The 17628-nt window shown below is 35.2% G+C and overlaps 2 protein-coding genes across 2 annotated transcripts; one reads left to right on the top strand and one right to left on the bottom strand.

Annotated features, from left to right (window-relative positions):
- Positions 1–514: 514 nt before the first annotated feature.
- Positions 515–10061, bottom strand: LOC132113844 (metal cation symporter ZIP8-like). The gene is made up of 8 exons (XM_059521869.1): positions 9383–10061; positions 9060–9219; positions 7823–7992; positions 7138–7260; positions 4378–4500; positions 2589–2781; positions 2234–2418; positions 515–1385 (listed from the first exon to the last, which is right to left on the bottom strand). The coding sequence occupies exons 1-8, from the start codon at positions 9596–9598 to the stop codon at positions 1236–1238; spliced, it is 1320 nt and encodes a 439-aa protein (XP_059377852.1). The 5' UTR covers positions 9599–10061; the 3' UTR covers positions 515–1235.
- Positions 10062–10775: 714 nt separating this feature from the next.
- LOC132113843 (protein ABHD18-like) lies at positions 10776–16924 on the top strand. The gene is made up of 13 exons (XM_059521868.1): positions 10776–10918; positions 11469–11587; positions 11833–11917; positions 12085–12185; positions 12308–12383; positions 12758–12843; positions 12953–12979; positions 13074–13212; positions 13354–13443; positions 14428–14529; positions 14711–15065; positions 15151–15313; positions 16114–16924. Exons 2-13 carry the CDS (start codon positions 11496–11498, stop codon positions 16166–16168), a joined length of 1371 nt encoding a protein of 456 aa, XP_059377851.1. The 5' UTR covers positions 10776–10918; positions 11469–11495; the 3' UTR covers positions 16169–16924.
- The last annotated feature ends 704 nt before the right edge of the window (positions 16925–17628 follow it).

The raw sequence follows: 17628 nt of genomic DNA, 5'->3' as shown, positions 1-17628 counted from the left end.
TAGGTCTCAGTGGCTTTATTTTATTTCTAGTTCAAATCCGAGATGAAGACGCGGTCTTCTCTCTCTTGTGTCGTTCTTTTGCCAGTGATGTGTACAGTGGTGATTTTCTGCATTAATTGTGCCTGTTGACATGAAATCCCCTCGGGTTACGTGCTGTTCTGTTCTGTGGTGTGGTTTGACCTGATCTCTGCGTTTAGTGCCTCATATAAGTGCTTGCCGTATGTGTGCGTTTAACTCCATGCCATTCTGTTTGTTCTGCTGGTTCAGTGACTATGAAGTAGAACCGTGCTGTTCTAGGTTTTTTAGAGCTGATGTGCCTCCTAATTGGGTGAATCGCATGAAAACACGTCCCAGTTCACCACAAAAATTCAAAAGAACAAAATTCTCAATAATTATATTAAATTAAAGATTTTTTCCATTTTGACATTCTTTTCAGGACAATTAAGCACTTCTGTTTTTGTTTTTCTTTAACTGTAATTCCCACTGGTGATTGACGTTAGATCTCTCTTTTTTTGCATTAAAGGGAGTGCAACAATAACTACAATTCTGATAGATACTTGACGACAAGACCTTGAAAAAAATGACAAAATATCTTTAAGCAAAGTATCATTTCTTTTCTTTTTTTAGAAATGAAATATGACCTTGTTTTGTGAGATTCACCCAATAACTTTGTTCAGTCAAAAAACTGTTTAAGATATTTTACCTCCTGGTGTGACTGAAGTTTTCTGATCACTTCTTGTAAAGTGGGTTTAATTATAAATGTATATTTTTGGAGAGAAAATGTTTTTGATTTGATCTGTAAATATATTGCACTGACTGTATTGTTTTAAAGATTCGTTTAAGTGTACATTGTGTTTAATGAATATTAAATAACTAAATGTATAGATATATCATGGATGTCCAATGAAAAAAAGAAAAACATAAATTTGACTTTTTAATACAGTTATGTTCTGTCTTTTTATTTTGCATGATTTCAGAAGCCATTAATCACCTTCTGTGCCTTCTTTTCTACAAAACATGATTAGTTAGTAGGTCAGTTATTTACAATGGTATAAAAAGGTCTAGAATTATATATATTGAGAATAATCAGCTTACACAAATCATCAAATGATTTTACTCCTAATGATTTTCAAGTTTCCACAGTATGAATGATTTTAAAATAGTATGAAGTAGTATCTTCTCAAATAAATAGCTTAAATGAGAGAATGATCTGGAGTGGGCACAGAATTGAGGGCTCAGCCCAGGCTAATGTTCCCACCATACAATGTGATGAGAAGAATCATGGTAAAACCTGACAGCATTCCTGCGTTCTGGATCGCAAAGAAAATGATATCGTCCTTCGTGCTCTGCACTTGTTGACTAGCAATCATGTTCATTTCAGGCAGCTATGTGTGAGAGAGAAAGATGGTCAGTATTTGCTCAGCTAACACATTAACAGGCATTAAGAGTGGAACCAAAGTCATTTTCTACTCATTTTAACCCTAAATAAATTAATAATGAAATAATGAAGCAAGAAATTTGAAAAAAAGTGGTAACATAAGATTTCTTATTTAGCTCAGATCATGTGGGAAAAACCCTAAATATATTTTAACTCCATAAGTAAAAATGATAGCATTGAAATACGTTTCCTTTTTAAAAGTTTAAGGGTCAGTACTATTATTTTTTTTTTTTTATGTTTTTAAAAGAAGTCTTTTAGGCTCACCAAAGCTGCATTTATTTGATCAAAAATACAGTAACAACTGAAATATTCAAATAAGTGTTTACTATTTTTTTTTATATTTAAAAATATAATTTATTTATGTGATGGCATTACTCTATTCTTTAGTGTCATGTGATCCTTCAGAAATCATTCTAATGTTCTGATTTGCTCCTCAAGCAACATTATTATGAACGTAGAAAACGGTTGCGCTGCTTAATATTTTTTATGGAATACTTTTCTTTTTTTTCAGGATTCTTGAAAAAGAAAATTCAAAAGAACCGCATTTATTTCACTACAAATAAATAAATATACAATTATTTTTATTATTATTATTATTATTTTTAGCTTGTTTTGGCTTGTTTTCCTGTACAAATATATATATATATATATATATATATATATATATATATATATATATATATATATATATAAAAAAATCTTGCTTTTCTGAAAAATGTTGGTTTATGTTTAATACAAGAAAAAAGATCTGCCAGTGGGGTTATCCACTCCAATTCTAACCCACACTGCTCTTACCATATCAGCCAAGGAAATGTAAAGGAACATGCCGCCAGCAAAGGCAAAGATGACACTGGGGGCAAAAGTGCTACCCAACAAGATGCCCAGGACCAGACCCACGTAGCAGGACATAGCAGAAAGCAGGTTAAAGAAGGCGGCCTGAGGAATACTCAATCCAGCGTTCAGCAGGATAATGAAGTCGCCTACAGGGGGAGACAGAACACAAATGTGCTTCACATGTTGTTTTTGTTTTGTTTTTTTCCATTAAGGTCAACATTCAAAGGGCAATAGTCACAGATGTAGTTTGGCGGAGAGTTTAAAGGTCAGGACTGACAACATTTCCGGTTGGGTAAAGAGTCTGTATTTCTCTTACCCAGCTCATGAGGGAATTCCTCACAGATGATAGCGATAGAAGTGCTAAAGCCACTGAGAATAGACACGGTGAACGAGGCGCCGATGGCCAGTCCATCAATGAAGTTGTGTAGAGCATCGCTCAGGGAAATAATCCATGCCACCGTCTTTACGCTGGCCAGCCGCTGTCTTCCTCTGAGCCATCTGCAAGTGTGCTGCAACGACGTTCACATCTAAATTAAAACCTCATTTCATACTATAACAACATTACTGTACTTTCTTGAGCTTCAACCCTGGCTTCATATTTCAAATACTATTTACTTTTAGCCCCGAGGTCTAACTTTTTGTATTGTTGGAGTGTCAAAAAGACGATCCCAATTACGTGCTTGTGATGTAGGTCAAAGAGCAGAAGACAATCTTGTTTCTGCTGGCAGCTGTGACAGATGAAAGCAAACACAGCTGTGTGTGTGTGTGTGTCTCTACAGTTGGACTGACCAAATTCTTAAATCTGTACCAAAAAAAACTGCTTTTAAAACTAGTCATGTCTTGTTACATTCTAACAACACTTAAAGAGTCAACTGGGGGCTTTCAAATAACTATTTGAAGGAGAACTGTTATCACATTACCCAAGATTCTGGTTTAACCATTGACCACAGTGTGATGTTACGCTTAATAGTGTAATCGCAGAGTTGTCATGACAAACGATTGGTATTTATCTCTATTTGATAATGACTTTCAAGTAATCTTAAATTGATTACTGTTGTGATAATCAGTATTTAAAGATATAAAAATTTGAGGTGTTTGCTAGTCCAAGCATTACTGATATAATTAGCAATTAATTTGATGCATAACTTTTCCTGCACAGTTTGTGCCGCAGACATTAATGTTCATGTGGCTTGTTGGGGAGAAGGCTGCACAAAAGTAGAAAATCACACATTTTCAAGGAGGTTCCTGAGCCCTTTATAGAGACCAGACTATCATAGACTTGAGGAGGTGGGCTCTTTAAGAGCATGCAACCACCCAGAACACCTTAGTAACCACAAAGTACTTCCTTGGCATCCTGTTTTTGCCTGGACAAGCACCGCAGAAAGTGTTAAAATTTTTACTAAAAAAAATATATATATTTCTTTAACTAGTTTTACCTTCATTTCAAGTGGGAATGGCTTGCATATTTATATTTATATTTACACTTCCTCTCATAAGTTTGGGGTTGGTAAGAATTTGTAATTGGTAAGATGGCTTTGAAAGAAGCGTCCCATGCTTACAAAGGCTGCATTTATTTTTTCAAAAATATAGTTGAAAGCAATAATGTGAATTATTATTGCACTTTAAAAATAAATGTTTAAATATGTGTTTTAATTCCTGTGATGCAAAGCTGAATATTCAGTCTTCAGTGTAACATGACCTTTCAGAAATCATAAAATGGAAATATTTTTACTGTCACTTTTGATTTAATCTTTCAAAAAAAAAAACAAAAACAAAAAAATCCTATGAACCCCAAACTTGTTAACATTATTTACTAAAAGTTATTTACTGTATTTATTTTATCCTTTTCATATTATAATTGTATCAGTAAGCAACCGTAAAACAATCCCATTAGTGAGTTTTGCATGGACAAGCACACACTGAAAATGTAAAAATGTAGTTTTACTATAGTTAATTTACCATTTCATATTTTAGCTTCATTTCATGTGGAAATAAATTAGTATCTCCAAACTGTTAGCTATTTTTATACTGTTAGGCCATATATTTAGGCCACACACATATCTCTTGGCATTATTTGTAGTTTTGTGAGACCTGACCAGTTGTACCTGCTGCACTGGAGGGTCAGAGGTCATGCTGGCTTTGTCGCTACTGGCAGAGTCCACCGTACTGATGACGCCGTTCTGTTGGATGCCCTCTGAGGGCTGGAAGTGACTGTGTCCATGGCCATGCTGAGGTTCAAAAGTCAATCATATGATTACTGTATATGGTGTTAAAGAACATACACACTAATACACAACATATCTGACATCTACCATTAAGGAAGCTCGGCCATGTGCTTGCAATTAATTAGAATTATATACAGGTGCATCTCAATAAATTAGAATGTCGTGGAAAAGTTCATTTTTTTTCAGTAATTCAACTCAAACTGTGAAACTTGTGTATTAAATAAATTCAATGCACACAGACTGAAGTAGTTTAAATCTTTGGTTCTTTTAATTGTGTTGATTTTGTCTCACATTTAACAAAAACTCACCTATTCAACCAACCTATCTCAACAAATTAGAATACTTCATAAGACCAATAAAAAAATTAAAAAAACATTTGTGTTGAATTGTTGGCCTTCTGGAAAGTATGTTCATTAACTGTACATGTACTCAATACTTGGTAGGGGCTCCTTTTGCTTTAATTACTGCCTCAATTCGGCGTGGCATGGAGGTGATCAGTTTGTGGCACTGAGGTGGTCTGGAAGCCCAGGTTTCTTTGACAGTGACCTTCAGCTCATCTGCATTTTTTGGTCTCTTGTTTCTCATTTTCCTCTTGAAAATAGCCCATAGATTCTCTATGGGGTTCATTCAACACCATGGTCATTTAACCAACTTTTGGTGCTTTAGGCAGTGTGGGCAGGTGCCAAATCCTGCTGGAAAATGAAATCAGCATCTTCAGAAAGCTGAGCAGCAGAAGGAAGCATGAAGTGCTTCAAAATGTCTTGGTAAACGGGTGCAGTGACTTTGGTTTTCAAAAGACACATTGAACCAACACCAGCAGATGACATTGCGAATCATCCCCAAATCATCATAGACTGGAAACTTAACACTGGACTTCAAGCAACTCGGGCTATGAGCTTCTCCACCCTTCCTCAAACCTTGGTTTCCAAATTAAATACAAAATTTGATCTCATCTACAAAGAGGACTTTGGACCACTGGGCAACAGTCCAGTTCTTCTTCTCTTTAGCCCAGGTAAGACGCCTCTGATGTTGTCTATGGTTCAGCAGATTCCTTGACGTCTGTGTGTGGTGGCTCTTGACGCCTTGACTCCAGCCTCAGTCCATTCCTTGTGAAGTCCATTGAAATTCTTGAATCGATTTTGCTTGACAATCCTCATATGGCTGCGGTTCTCTTGGTTGGTTGTGCATCTTTTTCTTCCACGCTTTTTCCTTCCACTCAACTTTCTGTTAACATGCTTGGATACAGCACTCTGTGAACAGCCATTGCCTTCTTTGGCAATGAATGTTTGTGGCTTACCATCATCAAAATTCACATGCGAACTTTTCGCACGTCAAAAAATTAATTCGACCTCACGTTCTGTCAATCATGCTTGCACACTGCCTCTGAAACTTTCGTCCGTCAAAAAAAATTCGGAACAGGTTTGATTTTCTGCGTTTTTCGCATTCCATAAAAACCATAGACTGTATAAAAACGCATTTTGAGAAACGTTTTGACAACTCAGAGCCACCGTAAAACTGCTGGCAATGGTGGTGAATGAATCACCAGTGCTCAAATACCTAACCTACAATTATATATACAAATGTTATTGTATCAAAAATAATACAAATATTATTATATCACAGTTATAATTATATCACACCAAGTCCCTGTAAACCGTGTGTGTGTGTGTGTGCGTGCGTGCGGGTCCATACTGCCAGTCTCTGTTCAGGATCAATTGATGCATGTAAATTGGTGGTGTTCTTTTTAATATTAGGCTCCAGTATCACTCGCAAAACATCAAACTGAGCCATTGACAACCTGAAGTAAACTTTGAATCAGTCTGGATAATCCCACAGCTCCTTGATAAGGAGGTGGAACTCTTCTTCCTCTCTACGCGATCGCAGGAGTGGATGGACCCAATATTTCCCCTTTCTTTTTCTCTTTTTAAGACAGAGGACAAAAAATAATAATAATAATCATCCTCACTACTTAAAGATGTGATTTTGTATTGTTTTGCGTTTTTTTCGTAACACATTCATTAATACGCATCGGAGTGTGCAAGGTCTCTGTGCGTGACAAATTTTTTGGATCACGAATACGAAAAAACGCATGCGAAAATTTCTGACTGAGTGTTCAATGACCTTTAATCTCCTTCAGTCTGTGTGCATAGAATTTATTTAATAAACGAGTTTCACAATTTGAGTTTAATAACTGCAATGAACTTTTCCACGACATTCTAATTTGAGATGCACCTGTATGTGTATTAACTATGAGATTATATACAGTCAATAAATCAATATCTCAAAATAAAAATGTTATCACCCTGAAGGAGTTGTTTTATCGATAATGACCTGCTGACTGTTCACTACCCTGCTCACTATCCTATGCAACTACTGTATTTATCAATTATGCTATATTGGTTTGAGTGTAAATATTTTATTACATATGGAAAAGATTGCATAGGGAAATATCATTTTATGAGACTATTTGACAGCAGAATGCTTTGACTTACCAATTGGAATCAAGTATTCCAGACATGCAATTGTGCAGTTTATTATTGTAAATTAGTTTTAAATTATTTAAAGACTACAAAATTAATAAAGATATCAAGTGAATTGAGTTCTTAATGTTCAGTCTTCATAATCCTGAGATGAACCCACCTTATGTTCTGGTTTCAGGACTATCCTCAGGATTTTTTCAGTGACGTACAGCACATAGAATCCACCAAAGATTCCAACAGATTGGAAAATGTAACCATCTGTTTTTGGGTCAAACCCAAAGGCCTGTTCAATTAGAGGATTTAATCATGTAATCATATGTGTATGAGCAAGTTAAACCATATACCCAGAGTTCCCTGTGTACACATACACCTTATTAGTTACAAGTTAAACTGCAAACCCAAAATAAATACTACAACATGTGTTTACTGCAAAACGAACACCACGTCATGCAACGATCATGTCATCACATATCAAGAAATGTCTGCACTTTTCTAGAAAATAAACCTGAATTCATGAGTCCAGTTCAAAGAGCATTTAGCATTTTAGAATTGTGTACCGGTAATCACTGTAAGCATAAACAATCTGCATCAGCATCATGGTGCTGATAAAGACCGCAATTAAAGATGTGAAATAGTAGCTTATCGGTTGGAGGTTGACTTCAGGGCTTCTATGAAGCAAGAACAAACCAGTGTAGGTAACTGGGTTCATAATCCTGTTGTGCCACCAATGTGAGCGTCAACAACCTCTTAGAAGACTGTCCTAAACTGACCTGAAGAAAGCTTTCAGAGGACTAATGCAAACTTTGAACAATGAAATGAAACTGAGAAATGGAAAAGCAGTTGACCTCAGGTATAAGTTGGAGAGCAGCATTGGAGAAGAGCGTGCCTACTGCCAGACCTATGAAGTAGGAGAGCACTTTTGGGAAGTAGGGCCTTTTAGTTACAGGAATGAGAGTCAGACCCAGCAGTGAGGCCAGATTAATGATGGTAACAGCCAAGAAGCCAAATCCCCATACTGTGTGCAGAAAGAAAGGGCAAAGCTCACACAGCTAAAATTAGGCATGAGGGTAAATCACATTTCACTAAAAAAAAAAAAAAAAACAATGCTTTGTGATGTTAAGGCAAAAAAAATCATAATTGTCAGTAATCTATTTTATTCTCAAAAGTGATTTTCAAGACTTTATTACTATTACTCGATTATACTGATATACAGCATTGTTTTAAAAATTAAGAAAGCAGTGTAAAAATAATATATGTACAAAAATATGAATTCATGTAGTGTTTAAGTTTAAATAAAGAAAACTGTGTTTTGCATAATTTTTTATGACATTTTCATTACAGTTTTTACTCTATTATAGTAAAAGATTTTGTTTTGCATTAAGATAAGTGTTTTAGTATCATTGAGATACTATTATAGTTTTTATAAATAGTTTGAATTGTTTTGTTATATATATATATATATATATATATATATATATATAGTTTTTATTTAAAAAATTGCATAAAGATTTTAGCTGTGCAACATAATTAAGACAATTATTCTCAATACATTATTCATAACGTTATTCTCAATACAGTAAATTTTTACTTATATAGTAAAAAAAAAAACATTTTTTTTTATTTAAACAAGTTTACATTTTTTATTTAAATTAGAATAAAAGCTGTACAAAAATAACACTAATACAAAAGTTGTGTTTTGCAAAAAATAAGATTTTTGCTTTCTGACATAATTTTTAAGCCAATTAAACATTTGTCTGAAATTGCATTATTCTCAACTGTGATTTTTATTACTGTAATCAAAAACTATAGAATACCATCTTAAAGAGACCTTGCCTTTATTTCAATTAGAATAAAACCAATACAAAAATTGCACTTATACAAAAAATACCAGTTTAAATAATATTAAATTTTTTTACTACAGAGATTGTTTTGCATTAAGTTAATGAAGTAAACATTTTTATTAACTTTTTTAGGCAGCTAAACACAATTGTTTGTAACTGCAGTTATACATCAGGAGAAAGGTCTTTGACAACTGTAGACTTGAAAGTTCAAATATGAAGTATTCAGCAGATGAAGACTCACCACGAAGATCAGTGTCACGGTGCAGTGGAGGTTCAGTTGAACAGGGTGGCAGTACAGCTTGGTTGAGCAGAGCTGGACAGACAGTGACCAGATGCTCCTCTGTCAGCTGAGAGAGGTTCTGAAGCCCATAGTGCACCAGAATATCTGCTCCAGACACACACTGATAAACAGAGACAGAAATCAATGAGACAGGACTGAGAATGACAAACCTAATCAAATTATACAGTTTTTTGTGTATGCTCTCTAATGTGGCTTGTGCCTAAAATATAAAATGTGAAATATTATTTACAAGTTTAGTAAACAACTTAAAGTTACCAGATTACCTGAGCATGCAGAGGAATGTCTGGATCCAACTTGTCTTGCACAATAGTCTCTAATAATCTGTTAATGCCATTGATATCCAGTGAACCGTTTTCTCCGTAAACAGCCACAATATCCTTCACGAAAACCTGCTGCAGAGAGCTGGCTCTTAATCCTGAGATTACAGTTATTAGAAAGCCTATGAACACATGAGGAAAAGATTTGGGAATGCCTGCCATGCTTACAGACCACACGTTTCAGTCTGAAGCAAAAGCAGCGAGAGTTTGAGCGTCTTCTGGAGATTATCCAGGGAGCAGAGGACTCAGTCTGACTCGAACACAAAACAGCAGCAAGCAAAGTTGCATAATAAGAACAATGATACAAAACTATTAAAATAATTAATTATTTCTCTAAACTATTCGTATCCTCGGTGACCTGTCGCGCCTCCATTCGGCACCCAGCCAACCTTGATAAACTCCGCTTGTTTCACCCACAAATAAACTAGTCCTGCGGTCAAATCATCTCGACTGGAATCCAGCAGAAGGGGCTTCATCAAGACAATTATTTTGATATGAGATTGAATACAAATTAATTTACTCTAAAGTAACTTTTGCAAGACACTACAGGCTATTTCCAGCTAGTTAGTTAACTGTAAGTGAACAACAGCATGTGAATAAATGTGCAGTGCTCAATTCATAACCTGGCAAACATTGCACAATTTATTGATTGTAGGCGGGACGTGGGCGGAGCCCGCATGTAATGCTTTTCCATGTGCATATATATATATATATATGTGTGTGTGTGTGTGTGCCCGTTCTGTCAATTGTAACATTTTTAACGTTATAAATAGGATATTTTATTAGAAAGACACAATAACGTGACATCCGCTAATGTTTTACTTTTTAGAGGTATTTTTATTTATTTATTTAATTATTTATATTTTATATTTAAAATCATCTTAGAGGACGTTAAAGTTCCCCTAATTCAAGTAACGTTAGCATTGTTTCAAATGTTTAATTGTGTTATTAAACTAAAGTTTAACTCTGCTCTACAGTGATGCTCAAGATAAAACTGGCTAAATCTTTAAATACAGCATACAAAATGAACAAGTAAATATATTACTAAATTAAATTGTCTTATAACTATAAACATTTAAGGATTTACTTAAACTTAAAGCGACGGGGTGGGAAACTGAATCGGGGGCAATGAAGAAATCCTGTTAGCTCTACTGGAAATTGTGCTTTTAAATATATAATTCATTTTGGAACCCAATGAAAATAGGATCCACAGTAGGCCTACTGGTTTAAAATAACACTAGAAAATCTGAAAGCAATCCTGGGGAGCTCAACTGTAATAACTCCTTAAAATATCCTTTATAATACCGCCATCTACTGGTGCCACTGAATACAGCACCACCGATCGTAAGCGTAGAAGAAGAGTTACTTCCGGAAGTGTCACAGTGAGTCTGGCGCTACACCATCAACTGGAGTTTGCCCTGTGTCATGTGCACTGATCCGGTTTCTTCAGAGACACCCACATCTACACCCTTTTAGATTGAGGTATATACTCATTTCCTCACGTTCATTCATACGCAATTTGTTTTAAAGTTTTGTGTGGGCTCGGAAAAGCCAGCAGCTGGTCAAACCATAACGTTATGTACAACTCTACTGCAGCTTTCTCACTGGCAGCTGATTAGATTGACAACAGACGGCCAGTGTGGGATGTTCACACCCTTTTCTTCTTTTAGGGACAATATGAGAAACCAGATAGTCATTTTAAGGTCAAAATAAGAAGAACTAACTGAAGTGTCATTGTCCAGGGGTTATTCAATAGTCAGTACTGTCATGAATGAGAGGTCCAATAACTAACGTATGTTCTCATTCAGAAACTAATGAAGTTACAGCGCCCTGTAAAGTTTTATCACCAAAGATGTGTCATTTTCATCGTCTAGCAGGAGCTATTTTCGTTTCTTATAAGTGTGTGTTGTGCTCCTAAACCCACTCAATGCTCAGTTCTTAAATGTGGGAATGTGTAAAGCCACAAGGCTGCTGCTGACTGATGGATTATGACTTCTGTCTCAAGTTCTGATTACGTGTATCGTTATTTAAGTCTTTGCAGAAGAATGTGTTTTTTTCAATGGGTCTGAGTCGGCTGGATGTTCTGTATAGAAGGCTTCTCCTCACTAAACTCTTTATCCAAGGATGGGGAAAGCCGGAGGACCTGAAAAGGTAAACTACAAAAATAAATAAATAAACGATGAATCTTCAGTGACTTCACTTATGATTTGATTAAATAGTGATGCTTCAACAATGATTTGCAGTGGTATGGGTGTGATGGATTATGTTCATATTTCATTTAATTAAAGGTGAACTTTAAAGTGTATTGTACCGAAAGAATCCTTCAAAGACGACAGATATGTCGTCTGCACAAGATCATTTAATGATTTATTTTATTTCATTTGTGGATAATACAGAATATTTGAATTCCGGAAGATAATTGGCAACAGGGAGAGATGCAAGGATCTGGTTCAGAGGGACTACCCAGTGTTTATTGACAAGGTAAGAAACATTCATATATATATATATATATATATATGTATGTGTGTGTGTGTGTGTGTATGTGTGTGTGTGTGTGTGTACATTAAAAAAAAAATAAACACCTAGTCAGCATAATTGAAAATTCCATTATGATCCATATTAACTGTGTGTTACCGCTGTGCCCAAAGGTAGAAGATCAAACTGATTGCAAAATTCACAACGGTCATTTCATATCGCCACTGGAGCACTTTGTCCCAGGCATCTTGCCAGCTGAGTCTGTCAAAGCCCGGTAACCAAAACAAATCGCCCACAAACACTAAATGCAAATATGAAGGATTAATGTGACTTATTGTGTGGCTTGTATTCAAATTTCTTTCAAATGAGCACATTTTGTTGCAAATTTCCCACTAGATTCCAGTTTATTGTACCTAAGAAATGGAAGAGGCACAGACCAGTCTGTATTCACCTGGCTGGAACAGGAGACCATGTGAGTGAGCAAAAACTGACACTGGGCTTTTTCTTAGGGATGCAGAATACACTATTACCATACACCAGTTTCAGAAACATCAGAACAACCCCAAACTTTTGAAAAGTAGTGTATCAGTCACATATGGTTCAGCCGATATTACAGGGTTTCTTTTCTACTAAATTTGAATATAAAATATGTATCTGTTTAATTTAAATTAATATCCTTCTGTATACTGTATGCCTAAATGCAGCGGTAACAGCTTTAAAATTGTTTAGACAAAATAGTAATCGCTTTTAAAATTGTGAATAATTGGCCATAATTTGATGATAATTATTGGCTTATCAGTATTATCCAGAATTTTATCTATATTCGATGCATCTTCTTTTTTGCAGTTTTTCTGGAGAAGACGAACACTAATGGCCAGACCAATGATTAAAGAATCAGGGATAGCATCTCTACTGTTGGAGAATCCTTATTATATCCTTTGAAATGTTAAACTACAGTACACATATTAGTTTGCCATGTAAACCATAGTATCAGGAATTACTTTGATCTTATCTGACGCCTCCTTGACTCTCCACCGTACACGGATACAGGAAACCTAAAGACCAGCTGTGAGTGTCTGTTTACTGGCAGCAGCTAATGATGTCCGTGTTAGAATGAACAATGCATATTGACGATGTGTATGATTTGTGTTTTTAAATGCAGTCGCTCCAGTCTGAAGAACGTTTCAGACCTATTTGTGATGGGTGGAGCGCTGATCCTGGAGTCTGCTGCGCTGTTAAACTGGCTGGAGCGAGAGGGTTTCTGGCCTCTAGGCATGACTGGCATTTCTATGGGTGGACATGTATGTTTTTAGATCGTCGTTTACATTTGACTTAATCAGTTCATGTTGTTTCCGATCAGCTGGGTTCCGAAGAACCTGTTCCATATCCTGTCTAACACATCCGATATCTATTGTTCATTTGTTTATTTCTTTTCCTCCTAGATGGCGTCACTAGCTGTAACAAACTGGCCCAAACCAATTCCACTCATACCTTGTTTATCCTGGACGACTGCTTCAAGTGTTTTTACCACAGTAAGAATTAAGTTTTAGCATCATATTAGACATATTGTGGCGAATTAAAGTTGTCTACAAGTCATAATTACCAGTGAAGCACTCAAACTTATCAAGTCAGTCAGTCAGTGGTCAAAATTTGGTTTTAAATGTGTATATTGATTGCATTTTGTGATCTTTTAATGATAAGAGACATACTGTTTTCTGGAAAATACTGCTTATTTAGCAGTTTATGAAATGCAAGGCTCTGTGGCAGCACACAAATGTAAGTAATGATAAAAAACATAGATAAAGCATCAATTATGCATCTAATGCATATCTTTGCCCTTAGTTTTATAGCATTATCGCTGAAGAGCATACCTTTGAGCTTATATTTGTCAGAAAATGAAAAACGAAAGTGAAAGTATGTAGCAGTGTTATTATTTAGATACTATTATAAGTTAAAACAATGTTTTATTGATGTTTTGAATTAGTATTTATTTTAGTTTGTCATTTTGTTGTTTTTGACTTTTTTTGTGTATAGTTTTATACATTATGTAATTTAGTACATCAAGTTAAAACTAAATTAAAATTATTAGCAATGTTGCCTTGGCAACTAGTTGAAATAAAACGTTTTCTTATATTTTATTTCAGTTGGCATGTATTATTCAAGTTTGTTTTTCATGTTTTAATGGTTTTAGTTTTAGCGTACTGTAAAAACCCTGGTATGTAGGAATTTTAAGGCAATATTAGTCACTCAGCGGCTGAACTTGAATAACTTGACGTCTTCATTCCTGTGTGCGTGACATCAGAACATGGCAATATAGACGTCACCATGTGTCAGTCACTCCCATTTACAATTTTTCGTTCTTGAATGAATAATCAGTCTTTACATCAGAGTGGTTCCAGAAACCTCAAATAAAAGGGAATCATTTGAAATATTTTAGATTGATTTGATTGATTGATTTTAGGTTGAAATTGTTTCCTTTTTTAAAAGGAAATAAAAATTGTTCTGCTTCTCTGCAGGGTGTTTTAAGTGGAGCTGTGAATTGGAAAGAACTGGAAAAGCAGTATGCAGCGCACACAGTCTATGAGGAAGAAATCATCAATATGCTGGAGTATTGTGGGGTAGGAGTATTATTCTGTAGTCAAAATTAGGGTTCTTGTAATTTAGCTTTTTTTTTTTTTTTTTTTGAAAGACACTACAAAGGATCACAGAAGATGATATGATTTGTTCTTTGTCACATGACTCATTTTGAAGATACAACATTTTTAATGTAGCACTAACTGACATACCCTTGATTTTCAGACGGACTCTTTCCGGATGGGTCAAGAATTTGTAAAAAATGCCCCAGGCAGCTTTGACAGTCTCTCTGACCTTGATCTTACCCATGAGCTTCTTGACCTCCACTCGCCAGAAAGGGACCACCAGATGGGGCTGCACTCCTCTCGCGCCTCAGACTCTGCCCTACTGATGGGCCGAAGAGAGAGGGATGGGCTGGATCAGATGCTGTCTGCTGTGAGCAGCAGTGGGCCTCATTTGGACATGCTGCATGCTAAAAACATCACCTGGGGGCCGAATCAGCGGCAGTCACTGCAGCGGGAGTCTCTCTGCTTCATGAAGGGCGTTATGGACGAATGCACACACATCGCCAATTTTTCAGGTTTTTAATTATTTTTTTTGTTGACATGGTTTGGATGGGGTTCCTGTGTTTGACCTTCTTTCTGTCTTGCATACTTTGTCTCCAGTGCCTGTAGATCCCAGTCTGATCATTGTAGTCCAGGCAAAGGAAGACGCTTATGTTCCACGCACTGGAGTTCGCAGCTTACAGGAAATCTGGCCTGGCTGTGAGGTTCGCTACCTCAAAGGAGGCCACATCAGTGCCTATCTCTTTAAACAAGGACTGTTTCGGTAAGTCAGACTTTAGAAAAAAAAAAATTCATTGGGTTTAAAGTGAAATAAATTCTTTGTTACATTTACTCACCCTCATGTGGTTCCAAACCTTTATGACTGTCTTTCTTATGTAGAGCACAAAAGAATTTCTAAAGATTAATCGGCTTACTTTTTTTCTTCCATGAATTAAAAAAGCTGTGACTTCAGAAAACTTTAACGTACACAAATAACATACACACAATCATGATTCTTTATGGTGGTTTTGCATAATTTTAAAAAGTTTTTTTTTCATTCCCCGTTCATTGAAAATGCTTTGAAAAGATCATGAATATTACTATTTACATTACATTAAGTTTTTTAAAATAAATGAATACTTTTTTTCAGCAAGGATGCATTTAATTGATCAAACGTGACAGTCAAAACAGTGAAAACTTATAATGATGTGAATGATTTCTATTTCAAATAAATACGGTTTTAACTGAAAATTGAAATGCTTCTTGAGAACTAAATCAGCAAGATTTCTGAAGGAGACTGGAGAAATGGCTGCTGAAAATTCAGCTTTGCATCACAGAAATAAAATACAATAAAACAGAAAAGAGTTAAATTATAATTGTATTGTTTTTACTGTATTTTTGATCAAATAAATGCACTAGTCTTGGTGAGCATAAGAGACTTCTTACCAACACAGTTACTAATGCTAATTATTTGTTTAAACTGTTGCACATTGCTTGTTATCAAGTAAATGAACCTGTATAGTTCATTAATTTGTAATATATGTATTAACATTTAAATTTCATCCATTTATTGTTCACTTCTAGGCAAGCAATTTATGACGCCTATGACCGGTTTCTTCAGAAGTATTCCTGCTTATAGCCATGGGTTTTTTGGTACTCCGTACTGACAAGAATTGTTGGATTGTGAAATGTGAAGATGGTGAAGACTAAATATGATGAATGTAATTTTTACAGAAGAATGTGTAACTGGAACTAGCAAAGGGAGTCGTAGTGACAGAAGTGTGTTCCTCTGTGTGGTACACCTCAAAACTCAGAGTGACTTGAAGCCAAACTACATGTGCTCTACCCATACAATACCTTGTCTTCCTGACCTCGCTGCCTTCATTCATGTACATCTTCATGACTCAAACACTTCACAGAACGAATCAAAGACGTGCCTCCAAACCATAATTCACTCACACATCGAGAGGTGTCAGTCTTAATGAAACAGATCTCTGAAAATGTAGTATTTTGAATTGTAGGGCAAATCAATGAACTTGATATGCATGCGATCTTTTTGTTTCACCAACATAGAATATCCTCATTTTTAGAACAAATGTTTCCAGTTTTTATAAAATAATGCATCCAGAAATGGCCTTGTCATGGGCGGGCTGTTGTTTTAATCTTGCAGATATCTCAGAAATTAATAATAATAATGTTTTACAATTTCAGGTGAGTTGTTTGAGAACTGATCAATTCATATATTTCCAGTCCTTAAACAGGTCTTTAGCAATAATTGGTGCTCATGAGACATAAATATGACCACAATTCGAAATAAACATTTTCTGTGAAATGCAGTCCCTTAAATTCTAATCACTGCCAAACACTACAGTAACAGCTAACAGTCCTATGGTTTCTATAGTCAACTAGTCTGATCTATCATGTTCAATATTCAGTGTATTCATCATGAGCCACTCATTTGTTTCTCCACTCTAAAAATAAAAAGACAATCCTAAGTATATGTGTCTTTTTTTTAACTGCTAAATTAACAGTCACAAATGCTGACAGTGAGATATATCATAATGACAATATGGAAGTCAGAGACTAAACTAATATACTAATAAAGGGAACAGTATTATGTGAAATAGTTATTTTGGGTTAAGAGATTAAGAAATTATCACACAAATAAACAGTAATATTAATAATGTTAATAAATGTTTGAAGAAAGTGTAATAATACAATGGTGCATATTAGCTTCCATATCTTAGATTTATCTAACTGTTATCTCACAGTACACATAATTTATTATGGATGATTGTATGTAACAAAAAATATGAGAGTTTTGAATGTACATGCAGTGTTTTAATACAGTTTCAGTTGTGTATAAGCTACAGATAGCTTTATGTAAATGTAATAAAAAATTTAAAATATTAATAATAATTTAAATGTTTATCAAATATTCGAAAACACACAACATAGTGTATATACATAATGTATAATTTTAATGGCGTTGCCTCTAATCAGATAGAGTATATGCATGTATTTATTATGTATTAAATCTGAACGTGTTTACTTTGTTGATATTTTTCCTTCAATCCTGCGCTACTGTAGTTTGACGGA

This window comes from Carassius carassius, chromosome 33, assembly GCF_963082965.1.
Source record: "Carassius carassius chromosome 33, fCarCar2.1, whole genome shotgun sequence".
Classification (NCBI taxonomy): domain Eukaryota; kingdom Metazoa; phylum Chordata; class Actinopteri; order Cypriniformes; family Cyprinidae; genus Carassius; species Carassius carassius.
Note: the sequence above shows the minus strand (reverse complement) of the source record. Positions and strands in the feature narration are given on the sequence as shown.

Coding starts and splice junctions, on each gene's coding strand:
- LOC132113843 (XM_059521868.1), top strand. CDS start 11,496: ATGGGTCTGAGTCGGCTGGATGTTCTGTATAGAAGGCTTCTCCTCACT. Junction 12,384..12,757: donor TGGCTGGAACAGGAGACCAT/GTGAGTGAGCAA, acceptor TCTTTTTTGCAG/TTTTTCTGGAGAAGACGAAC. Junction 14,530..14,710: donor ATATGCTGGAGTATTGTGGG/GTAGGAGTATTA, acceptor CTTGATTTTCAG/ACGGACTCTTTCCGGATGGG.
- LOC132113844 (XM_059521869.1), bottom strand. CDS start 9,598: ATGGCAGGCATTCCCAAATCTTTTCCTCATGTGTTCATAGGCTTTCTA. Junction 4,501..7,137: donor TCCTGAAACCAGAACATAAG/GTGGGTTCATCT, acceptor TTTGAACCTCAG/CATGGCCATGGACACAGTCA. Junction 2,419..2,588: donor GGAATTCCCTCATGAGCTGG/GTAAGAGAAATA, acceptor CTCCCCCTGTAG/GCGACTTCATTATCCTGCTG.